General features: G+C 44.1%; 2 protein-coding genes across 12 annotated transcripts in view; one reads left to right on the forward strand and one right to left on the reverse strand.

Annotated features, from left to right (window-relative positions):
• Window positions 1–9,260, reverse strand: part of LOC144507060 (myb/SANT-like DNA-binding domain-containing protein 2) — a 32,696-nt gene extending 23,436 nt beyond the window's left edge. For both annotated transcript variants that reach the window (XM_078233720.1, XM_078233722.1), the window contains exon 1: window positions 8,625–9,260. In XM_078233720.1, the coding sequence (XP_078089846.1) occupies window positions 8,625–9,153 (529 nt within the window). In that variant the 5' untranslated portion in view covers window positions 9,154–9,260. The remainder of the gene's footprint in view (window positions 1–8,624) is intronic.
• A 155-nt stretch (window positions 9,261–9,415) lies between these two features.
• nubpl (nucleotide binding protein-like) overlaps window positions 9,416–19,534 on the forward strand; it is a 52,327-nt gene continuing 42,208 nt past the window's right edge. For 5 of the 10 annotated variants that reach the window (XR_013500014.1, XM_078233710.1, XM_078233719.1 and 2 more), the window contains exons 1-3: window positions 9,422–9,662; window positions 15,151–15,298; window positions 19,372–19,406. Coding sequence is in view for 6 of the 10 variants with exons in the window: in XM_078233710.1 (XP_078089836.1) it covers window positions 9,480–9,662; window positions 15,151–15,298; window positions 19,372–19,406 (366 nt within the window). In the remaining 4 variants the exon portion in view is untranslated. Of the gene's footprint in view, window positions 9,663–9,791; window positions 9,879–14,286; window positions 15,299–19,371; window positions 19,407–19,534 lie in introns of those variants that run through there. The other 5 variants (XM_078233712.1, XM_078233718.1, XM_078233717.1 and 2 more) reach the window with 4 other exon arrangements.

Consider the following 19,534-nt stretch of genomic DNA (forward strand, 5'->3'; position numbering starts at 1 on the left):
TTCACATCCTTCTTATAGTGAGGTGACCAGAACTGCACACAATATTCCAAATGTGGTCTCACCAAAGTCCTGTACAGTTGCAGCATAACCCCACGGCTCTTAAACTCAAACCCCCTGTTAATAAACACTCTCGATGTGGAGATGCCGGCGTTGGACTGGGGTAAACACAGTAAGAAGTTTAACAACACCAGGTTAAAGTCCAACAGGTTTATTTGGTAGCAAAAGCCACACAAGCTTTCGAAGCTCTAAGCCCCTTCTTCAGGTGAGTGGGAATTCTGTTCACAAACAGAGTTTATAAAGACACAGACTCAATTTACATGAATAATGGTTGGAATGCGAATACTTACAACGAATCAAGTCTTTAAGAAACAAAACAATGGGAGTGGAGAGAGCATCAAGACAGGCTAAAAAGATGTGTATTGTCTCCAGACAAGACAGCCAGTGAAACTCTGCAGGTCCACGCAACTGTGGGCGTTACAAATAGTGTGACATGAACCCAATATCCCGGTTGAGGCCGTCCGCGTGTGTGCGGAACTTGGCTATCAGTTTCTGCTCAGCGACTCTGCGCTGTCGTGTGTCGCGAAGGCCGCCTTGGAGAACGCTTACCCGAATATCAGAGGCCGAATGCCCGTGACCGCTGAAGTGCTCCCCAACAGGAAGAGAACAGTCTTGCCTGGTGATTGTCGAGCGGTGTTCATTCATCCGTTGTCGCAGCGTCTGCATAGTTTCCCCAATGTACCAATAAACACTAACACACTATAGGCCTTCTTCACGGCTCTATCCACTTGAGTGGCAACCTTCAAAGATCTGTGGATATGAACCCCAAGATCTCTCTGTTCCTCCATATTCCTCAGAACCCTGCCGTTGACCCTGTAATCCGCATAAAATTTGTCCTCCCAAAATGAATCACCTCGCACTTATCAGTGTTAAACTCCATCTGCCATTTTTCGGCCCAGCTCTGTATCCTATCAATGTCTCTTTGCAGCCTACAACAGCCCTCCACCTCATCCACTACTCCACCAATCTTGGTGTCATCAGCAAATTTACTGACCCACCCTTCAGCCCCCTCCTCCAAGTCATTGATAAAAATCACAAATAGCAGAGGACCCAGCACTGATCCCTGTGGTACACCGCTGGTAACTGGTCTCCAGTCTGAAAATTTTCCATCCACCACCACCCTCTGTCTTCTATGAGATATGATGTGGAGATGCCGGCGTTGGACTGGGGTAAACACAGTAAGAAGTTTAACAACACCAGGTTAAAGTCCAACAGGTTTATTTGGTAGCAAAAATGAAGACGAAAATGAAGACGATGAAGACGAACATCTCACCAAGGCCATCCCCACACCCCCACTTCTTGCCTTCAAACAACCGCACAACCTCAAACAGACCATTGTCTGCTGCAAACTACCCAGCCTTCAGGAGAACAGTGACCATGACACCACACAACCCTGCCACAGCAACCTCTGCAAGACGTGCCGGATCATCGACACAGGTGCCATCATCTCACGTGAGAACACCATCCACCAGGTACACGGTACATACTCTTGCAACTCGGCCAACGTTGTCGACCTGATACGTTGCAAGAAAGGATGCCCCGAGGCATGGTACATTGGGGAAACTATGCAGACGCTGCGACAACGGATGAATGAACACCGCTCGACAATCACCAGGCAAGACAGTTCTCTTCCTGTTGGGGAGCACTTCAGCGGTCACGGGCATTCGGCCTCTGATATTCGGGTAAGCGTTCTCCAAGGCGGCCTTCGCGACACACGACGGCGCAGAGTCACTGAGCAGAAACTGATAGCCAAGTTCCGCAAACATGACAACGGCCTCAACCGGGATATTGGGTTCATGTCACACTATTTGTAACGCCCACAGTTGCGTGGACCTGCAGAGTTTCACTGGCTGTCTTGTCTGGAGACAATACACATCTTTTTAGCTTGTCTTGATGCTCTCTCCACTCACGTTGTTTTGTTTCTTAAAGACTTGATGAGTTGTAAGTATTCGCATTCCAACCATTATTCATGTAAATTGAGTTTGTGTCTTTATATGCTCTGTTTGTGAACAGAATTCCCACTCACCTGAAGAAGGGGCTTGGAGCTCCGAAAGCTTGTGTGGCTTTTGCTACCAAATAAACCTGTTGGACTTTAACCTGGTGTTGTTAAACTTCTTTCTATGAGATAGCCAGTTACTTATCCAATCGGCCAAATTTCCCTCTATCCCACACCTCCTTACTTTCTTCATGAGCCTACCATGGGGAACCTTATCAAACGCCTTCCTAAAATCCATGTATACGACATCAACTGCTCTACCTTCATCTACACACTTAGTCACCTCCTCAAAGAATTCAATCAAATTTGTGAGGCAAGACTTACCCTTCACGAATCCGTGCTGACTATCACGGATTAAGCTGCATCTTTCCTAAATCCTATCCCTCAGGACCTTTTCCATTAACTTACCGACCACCGAAGTAAGACTAACCGGCCTATAATTACCAGGGTCATTCCTATTTCCTTTCTTGAACAGAGGAACAACATTCGCCACTCTCCAGTCCTCTGGCACTATCCCCGTGGACAGTGAGGACCCAAAGATCAAAGCCAAAGGCTCTGCAATCTCATCCCTTGCCTCCCAAAGAATCCTAGGATATATCCCATCTGGCCCAGGGGACTTATCAACCCTCAGGTTTTTCAAAATTGGGAGTTGTTTCCACTGGTTAACTAACAGAAAGCAAAGAGTGGGGGTAAATGGGTGTTTTTCTGGTTGTGATCAGTGACTAGTGGTGTGCCTCAGGGATCAGTGTTGGGACCGCAATTGTTTACGATTTACATAAGTGATTTGGAGTTGGGGATCAAGTGTAGTGTGTCAAAATTCGCAGATGGGAGGCAGAGCAAAATGTGCAGAGGACGCTGAAAGTCTGCAAGGGATATAGATAATCTAAGTGAGTGGGCGAGGGTCTGGCAAATGGAGTACAATGTTGGTAAATGTGAGGTCATCCATTTTGGTAGGAATAACAGCAAAATGGACTATTATTTAAATGGTAAAAAATTGCAGCATGCTGCTGTGCAGAGGGACCTGGGTGTCCTTGTGCAGGAATCACAAGGAGTTGGTTTGCAGGTGCAGCAGGTGATTAAGAAGGCAAATGGAATTTTGTCCTTTATTGCTGGAGGGAGGGGGTTTAAAAACAGCGAGGTTATGTTGCAGCTGTATAAGGTGCTGGTGAGGCCACACCTAGAGTACTGTGCACAGTTTTGGTCTCCTTACTTGAGAAAGGATATACTGGCGCTGGAGGGGGTGCAGAGGAGTTTCACTAGGTTGATTCCGGAGTTGAGAGGGTTGGCTTATGAGGAGAGACTGAGTAGACTGGGGCTATACTCATTGGAATTCAGAAGAATGAGGGGAGATCTTATAGAAACATATAAGATTATGAAGGGAATAGATAAGATAGAAGCAGGGAAGTTGTTTCCACTGGCGGGTGAAACTAGAACTAGGGGGCATCGCCTCAAAATAAGGGGAATCAGATTTAGGACTGAGTTGAGGAGGATCTTCTTCACACAAAGGGTTGTGAATCTGTGGAATTCCCTGCCCAGTGAAGCAGTTGAGGCTACCTCATTGAATGTTTTTAAGGCAAGGATAGATACATTTTTGAACAGTAAAGAAATTAAGGGTTATGGTGGGCGGGCAGGTAAGTGAAGCTGAGTCCACAAAAAGATCAGCCATGATCTTATTGAATGGCGGAGCAGGCTCGAGGGGTCAGATGGCCTACTCCTGCTTCTAGTTCTTATGATCCTGCGCTGTACTGTTCTTTGTATAATCTTTTGAAATCGATTCCCCTTACAATAAACAAAAACTTTCTATTAGCTTTCCTAATTACTTGTTGAACCTGCATACTTTTGTGATTCCTGCACTAGGACACCCAGATGCTTCCAAGTCTCAGAGCTCTGCAATCTTTCACCATTTAGATAAGTTTATTTTTAATTTTTGCTGCCAAAATGGACCATTTTACATTTTCCCACATGTAGTTTTCAGCTTTCTAGCTCCCACACTTTTTGAATAAAAGAGTTACATTTGCTATTTTCCAATCTAATGGCACATCTCCCAAATCTAGGGAATTTTGGAAAATTAAAACTGACACATCAACTATCTCAGAGCCACTTCTTTCAAGACCCTAGCATGTTTCAGGTGATACAGTGGTTAGCACCATTTCCTCACAGCACCAGGGACCCAGGTTCAATTCCAGCCTTGGGTGACTGTCTATGTGGGGTTTGCACATTCTCCCTGTGTCTGTGGGGGTTTCCTCCGGTGCTCTGGTTTCAGTCCAAAGATGTGCAGGTTAAGTTAAGTTGATTGGCCATGCTAAACTTGGCTCTTAGGGTCCCAAGATGTTGTAGGTTCGTGGGGAGTAGAGGGCTATGTGGAGTTATGGGAATAGGGTCCAGGTGGGATGCTTCATCGGAGAGTCGGTGCAGACTCAATGACCAAATGTCGTGCTTCTGCATTGAAAGCTTTCGATGATTCCATGTCGTCCATCTGACCAGATGATTATCAGCCCGCAGTTCCAACAATTTACTCAATATCTCCTCCCTAGTGACTAATTTTTCTGAGTTCCCCCCTGCTTTCCATTTACAGATTTACAGATATTTCATAGAAATCATAGAAGATTATAGAATCCCTACATTGCAGAAGGAGGCCATTCAGCCCACTGAGTCTGCACCAACTCTCTGCCAGAACATTTTACTCAGGCCCTAATCCCGTAACCACACATATTTACCCTGCTAATCCCATAACCTACACATCTTTGGACACTAAGGGGAAATTTTGCATGGCCAATCCACCTAACCTGCACATTTTAGGATTGTTGGAGGAAACCGGAGCACTTTGAAGAAACTCATGCAGACACGCGGAGAATGTGCAAACTCCACACAGAGTCACACGAGGCTGGACTTGAACACGGGTCACTGATGCTGTGAGGTAGCAGTGCTAACCATTCAGTCACTGTGCTGCCCTATATTTCCTTGTCATTTCAACTGGCACCAATCCCTCAGTTTACCTTTGGTCTCGGTCTTAGGACGTTCGGGATAAGTATCATTTATCTCTTGCAGCCTGTCTCGGATCTTCATCACATTGATATTCTAGTCACGAATTGCACCCATGTTAGCAATACTTTAAATGTCCTAGCTTGTCAAATTTTGGAAAATGTAAGCATTTGGAACCCACATTTATTACATATGAAAAATAAAAGTTCACATGGATTGAGTATTTATATTTACATTGCAATCAAGGAAGTTGAAACCTCCTCTCCTCTTTCCCAATCCCACCAATCCAGATTTTATCTATTTTCCTCAACCAAATCATACCGTGACAAAACAAAGAACTCAATAAATTATATGATGGTTTATGTATTGATCTTTTTCTTGCTGGCTATCATGCAACTTGCAAGCTGCTCGAACATCCTATATTGTGTAGGGTGAAATGAATCACTTCAGCTACATTATTCCTCAGAAGTATTTATCGACACTTTCTCGGCTGAGTTATCATTGTTTGAATTTAGCTGCTGTGGCTTTTTGACTTCGCACAGATGGACTGGCTTTGTGGAGACACATCCCTTGCATTGTCAGTCTGTGAATGAGACATACTTCGTCTTCATGTGATTTAGTTCAGTATGTCTCATAAAGCATTTTGTGCAATATAGTTACTGCTGACTTTTTGCTAGTCAGCAGTAAGTGTGAAGCCAGCAGAGTCATAAACTAAATGAGGGGGTTTATGGTGACATAGGGCGGCACGGTAGCACAGTGGTTAGCACTGCTGCTTCACAGCTCCAGGGTCCCGAGTTCGATTCCCGGCTTGGGTCACTGTCTGTGTGGAGTTTGTACATTCTCCTCGTGTTTGCGTGGGTTTCCTCCGGGTGCTCCGGTTTCCTCCCACAGTCTAAAGATGTGCGGGTTAGGTTGATTGGCCAGGTTAAAATTGCCCCTGAGATGCGTAGGTTAGAGGGATTAGCGGGTAAATATGTGGGGGTAGGGCCTGGGTGGGATTGTGGTCGGTGCTGACTCGATGGGCCGAATGGCCTCCTTCTGCACTGCAGGGTTTCTATGATTTCTATGATATAAAGCAAGTGTGTTTCAAAGATTAAGTTTATTTTAAACCATAGTGCAAGAGAAGTGTCTCAGTTGCTTGCTCTGACATTGAATAAAAACAGAAAGTGCTGGAAAAACTCAGCAAGTCTGTCAGCATCCATGGAGAGAGAAACAGAGTTAAGATTTTGAGTTCACTGTGACTTCTTCGGAACAGTTCTTGCTGAATCTTTCCGGCATTTTCTGTTTATATTTCAACATTCTACTGGCTCCGTTGATTTATACAGAATTGGCTGTACATGTTGTGTTGGGTTTATTGAATGCCTCTGCACTTCTGTCTTCGCTCTTGCAGTAATCACACTGAAATTGCCACTGAAGGCAGTACAGAGATAAAGTGCGTGTACTACGCACACAAAAAATACTGTAAAATCAGAACCTGGATTTCATACCAGGCCCAGAATAAATAAGATACTAGTGTCAAGCCATGCAGATATACGAATCTATCCTCTTCTGATTTTTGCCAACTCATTTATGCTTTCTGATTTGTAGAAAGCTGAAGGATAAAAAAATACTGACCGCTTCAGACAAAAGTATTGCTTTGTCCCCATTTTACAAAGACAGCATTAAAATTGATAATATACTTTGTCTATAAAGTGATTTACGACTTGTTTTTCTTTTAAACATCGAAGATAGGATCAGAAGGAGGCCATTCGGCCCTTCGAGCCTGCTCCGCCATTCATTATGATCATACCGATCGTCCAACTCAATAGCCGAATCCTGCTTTTTTCACATAACCTTTGATCCCAATCGCCCCAAGTGCTCTATCCAGCTGCCTCTTGAATACATTCAATATTTTGGCATCAATTACATCCTGTGGTAATGAATTACACAGGCTCACCACTCTTTGGGTGAAGAAATGTCTGACCTCCGTCCTAAATGGTCTACCCTGAATCCTCAGATTGTGACCCCTGGTTCTGGACTCCCCCACCATCGGAAATATCCTCCCTGCATCTACCCTGTCTAGGCCTGTTAAAATTTTATAAAACTCTATGAGATTCCCCCCTCATTTGTCTGAACTCCAGTGAAAACAATCCTAATCTAGTCAATCTCTCCTCATACGTCAGTCCCGCCATCCCCGGAATCAGCCTGGTAAACCTTCGCTGCACTCCCTCAAGAGTGCAGCGAAGGTTTGGTCTCAGAAAAGGAGACCAAAACTGCACACAATATTCTAGGTGTGGCCTCACCAAGGCCCTGTGTAATTGCAACAACACATCCCTATTCCTGTACTCGAAACCTCTCGCAATGAAGGCCAACATGCCATTTGCCTTCTTTACTGGCTGTTGCACCTGTATGCTTACCTTCAGTGACTGGTGCACAAGGGTACCCAGGTCCTGCTGCACACACCTCTCTCCTAATCTACAGCCATTCAGGTAGTAATCTGCCTTCTTGTTTTTGCCTCCAAAGTGAATAACCTCACATTTATCCAAATTATACTGCATCTGCCATTGATTTGCTCACTCAACCTATCCAGATCATTCTGAAGGATCTCTGCATCCTCGTCACAGTTCACCCTCCCACCCAACTTGGTATCATCTGCAAACTTTGAGATGTTACATTTTGCTCCCTCATCCAAGCCATTGATATATATTGTGAGTAGTTGGAGTTCCAGCACCGATCCCTGTGATACCCCACTGCCTGCCAATTTGAAAAGCACCCATTAATTCCTACTCTTTGTTCTTTATTATTAAAGAACATTAAAGTAGACAGCAACATGACTAAAGACATTTCCAAAAAACATTATACTTGGTTGAACTTTTCCCTCCAATTTGTAGATTTTGTATGAGTGAAATAACACTGGAAATAAATGCCACTAAATCCTGAAAATAGCACAGCTAAATTTTCCATTAAATCTCTGGATTTATAAGAGAAAGAACAGGATGATTTTTACAACCTCAGCATGTCCCAAGCAATTATCCATCCTCTACCGGTATTTTAATGCTGACTTACAGGAAACGTGTCTATCAGAAATGTAAACAAACACGAGTTAGTTATTAACTATAAGATTTGTAGAATAGACCACTGATCCAAGAGTTTTGGGCGCGGAAACTACTAAACGTGTAATAAAGCTAGATTTTTGATCTGACGAAGGGTCGTCCAGAGGCTCTGTTCTCTCTTCACGAATGTTGTCACACCTGCTGAGATTTTCCAGCATTTTCTGTTTTAGATTACAGCATCTGCAGTAATTTGCTTTTAAATTAGAGTTTTACTTTGCGACGCGAGCGTGTGTCTACGTGAGTAGTGAAATTCGGAAATGCAGAACAAACCGAGAAAGGTATTGCAAAGCGAAAGCGTTTACACACAAGTTCCGTTATATCAGAGCATTGTTTATATTTACCCGGCTTGAATTTTTTGTCACATAGGGAATTGCAGCTCGATCATCTATTTGTTCTTTGACAGTTGCATGATCTGGACATGCCAGGATTTCTCACTTGCTGTACGAAAGATAATTCTTTACGTTTTGGACCAATGAAAGGCGAAAAGAAATACTCACTGCAGAAAGCACTGGTCGAGGGTTGAGGTTCAAACTGCCGGTTGCTGGTCTCCCCCAACGAGTGATCGGGCTCCTCGGAAGAACAATGGCCATTCCGGCATTCAACCCGTTGACTGATATCGGAGTGCGGACTGCTGTGCTCCTCTTTGATATCCTGCGACTCACCCATTGTCGGGATCGCGTCCATTAGTACGGGCCGCTCGCTGGCGACCCGGGAACCGAGCACCACATCGAGCTGCTCATAGAAGCGGCATATTTTCCTACCGCTGGCGCTGCAGCCCCTCTTAATGCTGTCCTTGGCCAGGGTGTATTTCCTCTTCAGCCCCTTGATACGGATGCGGCACTGCTCCGGGGTGCGGATGTAACCCTGGTCCAGCAGCTGCGAGGAGATGAACTTGAAAACGTGGCTGTTCCGGAGCTGCTCGTCCAGCGCCGTCTGCACATTCTCCTCGCTCCAGACGGCGATCAGCGCCAGGGTCTCCGCATCAGACCACAGGGCACCGCGTTCAGATCTCACCTCTGACATCATTGGAAAGCCAAGCTACCAGCGCCCGGAGACCATTTAAAAAAAAAACACCTCAAATCGCCCAACTCCTTCCACCAGCACCTCCAAGGCGGCGGCGCTGCGGCCGGTTCCAATTCAACTGCAAAAAAGAAAGGAAAACAAAACCCAAAAGAAAAGCCCCGAGACTGGAACAAACGGCTCCCATGAAAGGCCCCTTCAAATTTGCCCCCTCTGAGAACCATGGGTAAACGCCGGCTTCATGACCACTTCCGGGCGTCGTTGCGTCATTGCCGGCGCGGGGAACGGATGATGCTGGGGAGTCGGGGGATTGTGCTGGGAGGGTCAGGGACATGTTGGTCACGGCGCCCCGAGCTTATTGTTTTGGGTTGGCGCGGGCTGGTCTCGTGCTGAAGAAATGCCGCTCCGGTGGAGCTTGGATGGCCCAGCTGCCTAATGTAGCCCGGGGGCGATGGGCGACACTGCGTCACATTCTGCACGTTCCGGCCCAGCTCACATTAGTGCAGAGAGCCTGGGTGAGTACCAGCGAACCCGCCCCCCCCGGCAAATTAACCGGCTCCTACCTGTGGCTTCTCCCTCAGCTCTGAGTCGTGTATGTAAACGGGCAGCACTTAAATCGCATCGGTGAGCGCCAATACCTAGGACACAAATGCATTCATCTTCATGCGGATAAATTTCACATACAAGTTCGGCATTGCCCTTGCGGAGTAAACTTTACGGAGTAGGCTGAAGTGCGTGGTTAACGTCAGTTGTGAGAATATGCAACAATTTCAATAACATTTTGTCAGGAATTATTACACTATGTAGTCTTACTCGATTGGTAAGAATCTTGTGAAAGTCTAAATGCAATGTGCAGGACATTATTTGGTGAAAATATATTTGACATCAGTTATTTAAATTATTCTGAATGGAAGTATTAAATACAAAAGCAAAATACTGCAGCTGTTGAAAATCTGAGTTATCGTAAATACTGGGCACACTCACGTTTTTGGTCGTTTGCCTTTTAAACTCTGAAGAGGTCTTTAATACCTGTGAGCTCTGTTAAATTCCACCGATGTTTCTTGATCTGCTGAGTAACTGACTTATAATCATTTATCCAATGAGCAGTTGAACTATGAAGAGAACATTGGTGTGGAGTTTGCTGATAAGAACAGCAACATTGGTGTGGAGTTTGCTGATAAGAACAGCAAAGAACAGCGCTAAAGGTTGCCACTCAAGTGGATAGAGCTGTGAAGAAGGCCTATAGTGTGTTAGCTTTTATTAACAGGGGGTTGGAGTTTAAGAGCCGTGGGGTTATGCTGCAACTGTACAGGACCTTGGTGAGACCACATTTGGAATATTGTGTGCAGTTCTGGTCACCTCACTATAAGAAGGATGTGGAAGTGCTGGAAAGAGTGCAGAGGAGATTTACCAGGATGCTGCCTGGTTTGGAGGGTAGGTCTTATGAGGAAAGGTTGAGGGAGCTGGGGCTGTTCTCTCTGGAGCGGAGGAGGCTGAGGGGAGACTTAATAGAGGTTTGTAAAATGATGAAGGGGATAGATAGAGTGAACGTTCAAAGACTATTTCCTCGGGTGGATGGAGCTATTACAAGGGGGCATAACTATAGGGTTCGTGGTGGGAGATATAGGAAGGATATCAGAGGTAGGTTCTTTACGCAGAGAGTGGTTGGGGCGTGGAATGGACTGCCTGCAGTGATAGTGGAGTCAGACACTTTAGGAACATTTAAGCGGTTATTGGATAGGCACATGGAGCACACCAGGATGATAGGGAGTGGGATAGCTTGATCTTGGTTTCAGATAAAGCTCCGCACAACATCGTGGGCCGAAGGGCCTGTTCTGTGCTGTACTGTTCAATGTTCTATGTAGAACAGCACCTTGTATTTACATAATGCTGTTAAACATCCTAAGGTGATTAATAGAGTGTTTTAAAATAAAATTTGACATTGAGCCACATAAGAAGATATTGACTAAAAAGATTGATTTTAATGAGCATCTTGAAGAAAGAGAGGTTTCAGGAGGGAATTAGACAGTGATTAAAATCAGGGATACTCCAAGAGACTAGAAATAGAATGCAGGGATGAGAGGACTGTCAGTCATTAGAGTGATGGAGTGTACCTTTAAGAAAGTTTTTTTTTTAAAAATCTTGTTCTCTGCAGTCGTAAGCAGACCTTTTTTCAGTTTGGTTTCATTGCAACTGAGTTGTCTATGCTGAAGGGTACTTTATTTCTACTTTAAAAGCTTAAATGGGGTCTGTTATGATCCTGCATTATTAGGAGGACAGTCATGTGTTTTTGGACAGTTTTTTTTCCTTTCCAGTGAGTTTAAGATTTCATTTTCTGTTTGACTGCAGTTAGAGTTGGGTATTAGAAGGGACAGCAAGCTGAAAAGAGGTGTTTTTCTCTCTCTCTCTCTCTCTCTGTTTTGTTTGGAAATTCTGCTGGTTATCTGAAAGCAGGGTCTTGCATTTCTGAAGGGGAAATTCTGTTATTGGTGGTTTGACCAGAGTCTTTCCCTGTTGTTCTGACTTCAGACTGTTCTGAGTGTCAGGAGACCCACAGCATTCATCCAAAGGACTGAAGTCCAGTATTGCGTGAGCATTACTCTTTGCTGTGTTAAACCTGTGAAAAAGGTCTTTTGTCTATGGGATTGGTTTGATTGGAACATCTTAGATATATTTGTTGACAGTTATACATTGTGTTGTTTTGTTTTTGTTTGTAATTGATAAAAGTTGTTGCTACATTTTCCATACATGTTAACTATATTCTTAAATAAACTTTGTTCAATAAAAGCTCCCTCGTGGGTCATTTGAATCATAACCCCCCAGAAGTGAAACATGCTTATCCTAGCCAAATTCAAGATGTAAAATTTATGATCCAGATGGGATCCATTAAACACTTTGGCATTTCTGACCTGAACCATAACATTAGAGACAGAAATAGAAATAAAAACTTCTGTTGATTTGGCAACTTCCATGGCAAAAGGATATCCCAAAAACATTTACAGTTCTTGAAGTATCTTTTAAGTATAGCAAACATGGCAGCCACTTTGGAGACAGAGAGATCCCACAGACAACAATGTGATAATGACCTGTTTTTCTCCTATTGGTTAAGGGATAATATTAGCCAGAACACTGGGAATAGTTCTGGTGCTTTTTGAAATAATGCCTTGAGACTTGTAATGTTTATCTGAGAGGCTTGGTTTAATGTCTTAGACAAAAGGCAGCACCACTGACAGTGCAGCATTCCCTCAGTATGGCACTGGAGTTTTAGTCTTGATTTCTGTGCTCAAATGATTCATCATTTGAATCAGCTGAGCCATGGCTGATATTGAGGGGGCACGTTCATGGGAAGGATTTGAAAATTAAGGTGAAAATTTTAAAATTGATGTGTTGCTGATGAACTAGGAGCTGAAGAAGTTCAGATGAACATAGATGATGAATGAGACTTTTGGATAACTGAAAATCTGTGGGTGGCAGGGCTCTATTTAGTTCAGGGGATGCCACATTGCTGTGGGTCTGGAGTCATGTGTAAGCCAGACTGGGTAAGGACTGCAGGTGATGGCATGAATATGAGGCTAGAAGCTCATCTTGGGACAAATACTGACACCAACATTGTGAGTCAGGAAAGATGGGAATGGATTGGAGGCAACATCATGTTCAAGGACTTTTGAAAAGAAAGGAAGGTTAGAGACTTGCAGTAGTTGCAAGGATGGTTGGGATAAGTTTTTTTTTGGGAGAGGGGTGATGACAGCAGATTTAAAAGAAAGAGAGACAATACCTGAAGAGAGAGAACAGTTTACAATATTGGCTAACCAGCTGGGGGTGCGGTGTCTTGTTTTTATGTTGCAGGATGACCAATATCATTATTATAAACCAGTGGTTCCCAAATGTTTTTCACTGGGCTGCACTTTCGGAATAAAAATTTGCTCGCGCCACACCGAATTTTTTATTGATGATAAATACATTCAAAAACAAAAAAAAACAACTCCTCGCACTGCTTGATTCATAACATAGAACACAACTACTTTAATCTTCCCGCCACACTTGCCAGCCTCTCTCGCCACGCCAGTGTGGCGTGCCGCACCCTTTGGGAACCACTAAGTATAAACTAACTTTATTAAGAGCAGAATAAGCCGACGATTGCAGGCCTGCAGCCTGGTTACAACTTGCATTTATATGTGTGTTAGGTTCAAGAATTCACTGACACCTCGTAGGTCTTGGACAAGTTTATTAGGAGTTCATTCAAGATGTACACCAGCTTCTCATTCTTGCGCGTTCTCTCTCTCTCTCATTTCTATTGTTCTTACCCAGTATTATTATTAATTACTCCAGAGAACATTCATTTCCAATAATTGATTAATTAAACACATCACATAAGGTGGTCAACACTGTTTAGTCCAGACATCTGATCGTGCATTGTGCATGGGTTAGTGATCTTCTGCCAACGTTAGCTAAATCACAGTGAGTATGTGACGAGCAGAGCAGTATATGTAACACGATAAGCTTTTGGCAGGGTTTATCCCGTGTGCAAGTGTTAATAAAAATATACCGTAGAAAATGTTATATAATAAAACACTGACTTCCCACATGTGTTATCTGACCCCCAGCTCAGGTGACCCCATGAAGTATTAAGTATGCCATATTATAACTAATGCTGGACAATCCCTCTCATATCATGACTGCCAGGAGAGGAAGTTGAACCTGATCAAGGGAGCAGGAGATGAGCGTCACTGGCAAGAATGAGCTCAGAGGAATTTAGTGGCGTTAGGAGAAAAACTAGAGAAAGATGCAAATTCAGGGCTTGGGCATGGACAAAAGAGTTAAATTTCAGAAGTGAGGTGAGTGTGACTGCCATGACATGAAGGCAATATTGAACTGTGTGGGGCATCAAGGAAACCTAGGAAAACAGGTGTCTGTGCTAATCGTGGAGGGTGGGTGGGATGACATGGGAGCTCTGCACTCATTGAAGTCATGCTTAGTAGAAAGTAAGATGTTTGCGGTTGTTGAAGGTCAATCCTCTCAGCTGCAGTGCATTGCCGCAGGTGTTCTTCAGTTGCTTTATCAATAACCTTCCCCCCCAACGTAAGGTCAGAAGTGACAAATTTCACTGTGCCGTGTTAAATGCCATTTACAATTCCTCAGGTGCTGTAGTAATCTGTGCTCATGCAATAAGACCAAGACAACATTCAAGCTTGGGTTGTTAAGTGGTAAGTAACATTTGCACCACACAAGTGCCAGGCAATAATCATCTCCAACAAGAGAGAATCAAACCATCTCCCCATGTCATTGAATGGCTTTACCATCGACATGGGGGTTGGGTTGGTGGGGGGTTGCCATCGACCAGTAACTGAACTGGATCAGCCATAAACGTACTTTGACTGTAAGAGCAGGTCAGAGGCTGGAAATTCTGTGACAAATAGTTTGCCTCATGAATCCCCAAAGGCAGTCCACTATTGACGGGACACAAGTCTGGTATGTGATGGAATACTCTCCACTTGCCTGCATGAGTGCAGCTCTAAATTCACTCAAAAAAAATACTTAACACCGTGCAGGACAAAGTAGCCCATTTGATAGCACCCGATCCATCACCTTAAACATCCACCAGCAGTGCACAGTGGCAGCAGTAAATACCATTGACCAAATGCACTGCAGCAATGTGTCACAGCTCCCTCGAGTACCCTTCCAGACACATGACGTACACCACCTGGAAGGACAAGGGCAGCAGATGCATGGGATCAACACCACCTGCAAATTCCTATCCAAGTGGCACACCATCCTGACTTAGAACTATATTGCAGTTCCTTTGCTATCACTTGGTCACAACTCTGGAACTCCCCCTCTGACAGCAGTGTGGGTGTATCTATGCAACGTGGATTCCAGATGCTCAAGAAGGTGAATAGTCAACAACACATCCAAGCTCGTGACTCTCGCATCCCAAAATAATTTTTTTTAAAAGCTTTTGTTTTAATTAAGAAATACACTCTCCTATTGTGTCAATGATTTAAGTCTTCAGGATCCAGTGTTGAGTCGGTACAGGACAGACAAAGACGGTTGATGGCTCGGGGACTTCCAAAGCAACAAGTGATTCCAGGAGTGAAGCAGATTATCGTTGTAGCCTCAGGAAAAGGAGGTGTTGGAAAATCAACGACTGCAGGTACAAAAGCTAGTGACTGTTTAATTTGTGCGCAAGTGTTTAAGAATTCTGAAATGTTATGCATGACTAGCATTCTTGAATATAGCTTAAAAAAAGAGACATGTTGCCGAAGCTTTTTATCTTGCATTCAGGGCAAATGCAAGAATGCTGAGTTTCGAATGATTGCTACAATTTACACTACAGGAGAAAGGGTGCCAATTGGTTGGTAAATCAACTCTGCCTGAGGCGTTACCATGGAGAATGCAAAAGTAAATATAGGCTCCCAGGTATTTCAAAAGGGTGCAAGGCTTGAACATATCCTTTTTGTTTCCAGAGATCCCGGTGTATGAATATAGGAAGCATAAATAAGTCACATTATGCACTCAACTGCTTATCTTAAATTTCTTCTGTTAAGTGGATCTTTTCACCCCCCTGCAGTATTCTCCCTCTACCTGGACCCCACCCTCTGGCCACCTATCTGCTCTTGATCTTTTCATTGAGAACCATCAGCACAATATTGTCCATTTCGATTTCTCTGCCCTTGTCACCCACTCCAGCCTGTCTCCCTCTGAACTTGCTGCACTCCGTTCTCTTAGGTCCAACTCTGACCTTGTGATTAAACCTGCTGACAAAGCTTGTACTGTTGTATTGACCTCTACCTCGTGGATCTGAGTGCTAACTTTCATTTCCTCCTACCTCCCCCTAGGCCATGACTCTACCACTAGACTGCTCCGGTAGACACATCATATCAGCCAGTTTCTGCACCACAGAACTTGTTTCTTCCCATCTGACTTCCTCCCCTCTTCCCACCTCATCACATGGTCGATCTCCGACACTTCCTTTCCTTGATCTCTCTGTCTCCATTTCCGGTGATATACTGCCACCGATATTCATTAAAAGCCCACCAACTACCTCGACTATAGGTCCTCAAACCTGTTTACTGTCAGGACTCCATCCCATTCTCCCAGTTTCTCCGCCTCCGTCACATCAGTTCTGCCAATGCCACCTTCAAAAATAGTGGTTCTGACATTTTTTCGTTTTCCTTAAGAGGTTCTGCACCCCTCCACCCCCAATGTTGACAGGGCACTCAAGCGGATTTGACCCACTTCCGGCACCTCTGCCCTCGCCCCTTCCACTCCCTCACAGAACCATAATAGAGGATCCCTTTGTCCTCACTTTCCATCCCATTGGCCTCTGAATTCAAAAAATCATCCTCCGCCATTTCTGCCAGCCCCAGCATGATGCCATCACGAAACACATCTTCCCCTCATCAGCCCCCATTGGAACTGTACAGGGTCTGCTCCCTCTCTGATATCCTGGTTCACTCCTCCTTCATGCCCAACTTCTCATCCCCTTCTCGCAGCTCCTGTCCCTTCATCTCCCTCCTCGCCTTTCAAAGCCCCAAACACTCAGGTTAAGCAGCATTTCACTTGGACCATCTTCAATTTGGTCTACTTTATTCACTGTCCCAATGTGGTCTCCTTTACACTGGGGGAGACTTAAAGCAGAATGGGTGACTGCTTTGCAGAACACCTTTGCTCAGCTCATAATTGTGACCCCCAACTTTCCCGTTGTTTGCCATTTTAAATATCCCGTACATTTTTTTGTCTCCATGCAAACTGCCCCTGCCCCCATCCATTCCACATCGGGCCTTCTGTCTCTTGTCCACACGCCAAAGATGTGCAGATTAGGTTGATTGATCATGGTAAATTACCCCTTGATGTCAGAGGGATTAACCGGGCAATACGTGGGGTTATGGGGATAGGGCCTGGGTGGGATACTTGTCGGTGCAGGCTCGATGGACTGATGGCCTCCTTCTGCACTGTGGATTCTGGGATTCTATGATTATCATAAGTTTGCTACATTTTTGTTACAATCTCTCCCAGCTATGGTTTCATATCTAACACATCTTCCTTCTCTTTAATTCTGAAGAAGTATTAAACAGACTTGGCACTGGTTCACACTGCTGCCTCACAGCGTTCGATTCCAGCCTTGGGTGACTTCTCTGTGAAGTTTGCACATTGTCCCTGTGTCTGTGTGGGTTTCTTTTGGTTGCTCCGGTTTCCTCCCACAGTCCAAAGATGTGCAGATTCGATGGAGTGGCCATGTTAAATTCCACCTTAGTGTCCCAAGATGTAGGTTAGGGGGATTAGCAAGGTAAATCCGTGGGGGTATACAGATAGGGCCTGGGTAAACTGCTCTTTCAGAGTGTCAGTGCAGACCTGATGAGCCGAATGGCTTCCTCCTGCACTGTAGGGTTTCAAATGAATGTTACTCTTTTCTCTCCCTACAGATGCTGCCAGACCTGCTGAGCTTTTCCAGCATTCGTTATTTTGTTTCAGATTCCAGCATCTGCAGTGTTTTTTTATGTTACCTATCTTAAATTGATTGTTGGTGTAGCACTTGGCATACTCAGGATCGTTAAGCAAGTTCTGCCCAATGCCTTGAATCTAATTTACCAGTTTACGTCAGCTAGCTCTGCCTTCATAATTGCCCCAATTTAAGTGTAAGACCAGTATTTTGAAATCAGGAGTGGGTCTAAAATTCAAAGGTATTATGATCACTGCTACCTGGGGGTACCTTCACTATGAGGTCATTAATTAGTCCTATCTCATTACACAATACCAGATCTAGTAGAGCCGGCCCTCTAGTTGGCTCCTGCGCATGTTGTTCTAAGACATTACATGAACTCCTCATCTAAACTACCTTTACCCCTCTGATTTTTACAGTCTATATGTAAAATGATTATTGCTGTACCTTTGAGAAGCTTCCATTATTTATTCCTTTATACTCTCCCACTGTGTGGGTACTGTTAAGGGGCCTGTACATGACTCCCACAAGTGACTTCTTTTTATCATTTCTCATCTCTACTCAAACCGTTTCTACATTCTGATTTCCTGAACATGTCTAATGACATAATTAATTAACAGAGCTATCCCTCCACCTTTTCCGAGCTTTCTCTCCTTGATAAATGCCATGTTCAGATCCCAGTCTAAATCATCCTGCAGCCATCTCTGTAATGGCTATCAGATCATGTTTATTTCTACTTGAGCTGTCAGGTCACATGTTTTATTTCGAATGCTACATGCATTCGGATGCAGAGCTTTTAATTTTATCCTTTTGATTTTTTTGTAACCTTATCTGCTGATTTACTCTTAGATTTGCACTCTGTCCTTTCCTGTCATGGTATGTTTGTTGTTTCTCTTGTCTTGTCTCTACTCTTTAGTTTATCATACCGTATCAAATTTTATCCCTTGCCCCCATTATTTAGTTTAAAATCCTCTCTACTTTCCCGGTTATGCCGCCTGCTAGAACTAGTACTCGTGTACCAGCATGGTTCAGGTATAGACTATTCCAGCTTCCATTTTCCCAGTGTTGTTGCCAGTGTCCCTCAAACTGGAACTCATTTCTCTCATACCAGTCTTTTTGCCACATATTCATCTCTCTAATGTTATTTGCTCTCTGCCAATTTACATGTGGGTCAGGTAATAATCTAGATATTATTACCTTTTGAGCTTCTGTTTATTTTTAATTTAGTGCTTAGCTCCTCATACTCTCCATGTAGAAACTTTCCTCGTCTCACCTACATCATTGGTACCAAGTTGGGACCATGACCACTGGATCCTCTTCCACTTCCCACTCAAATGTCCTCTCCAGCCCTGAGCATCTATCCAGAATCCTGACATCAGACAGGCAAAGCGTTGAATTCCCATCTGAATCAAATTCCCAGCTTCTCACTGAAGCAACATCTCTGTCTTCGGCAGCATCTCTCTCTTTTTCAGCCATGTATGTCAGACCTTGTTGGGATGTATTAATGACAAATCGGATTACAGTCTTATACTGCATTTTCTACTTTTTTGCATTTCTCAACAAAAGCCATCATGTTTGGCAATTGGTATAAAAATGTAGATCAGAGGTACTTGAGATGAATCACTTTGTGAAATATCTTTTCCAAATTTTGAGAATGGGGAAGAGGTGATGGCTGGTGTATTGTCGACTTTTTAACATTTTCAAGCTGATAGACTTATGTTAATTTTAAGTTCTGATATGTTGTTATGGTGTTTTGTACTCATCTAAATTTACTTTAATTTCAGTGAATTTGGCTCTGGGACTAGCTGCTAACAATTTGGTAAGTGGGTGTGCTTTTGCAGTCGAATTTTGTTAAAGCATTGAATGAGATGTGGGGCGGCACGGTAGCACAGTGGTTAGCACTGCTGCTTCACAGCTCCAGGATCCCGGGTTCGATTCCCGGCTCGG

Source organism: Mustelus asterias, chromosome 18 (assembly GCF_964213995.1).
Source record: "Mustelus asterias chromosome 18, sMusAst1.hap1.1, whole genome shotgun sequence".
In the NCBI taxonomy this organism is placed as follows: domain Eukaryota; kingdom Metazoa; phylum Chordata; class Chondrichthyes; order Carcharhiniformes; family Triakidae; genus Mustelus; species Mustelus asterias.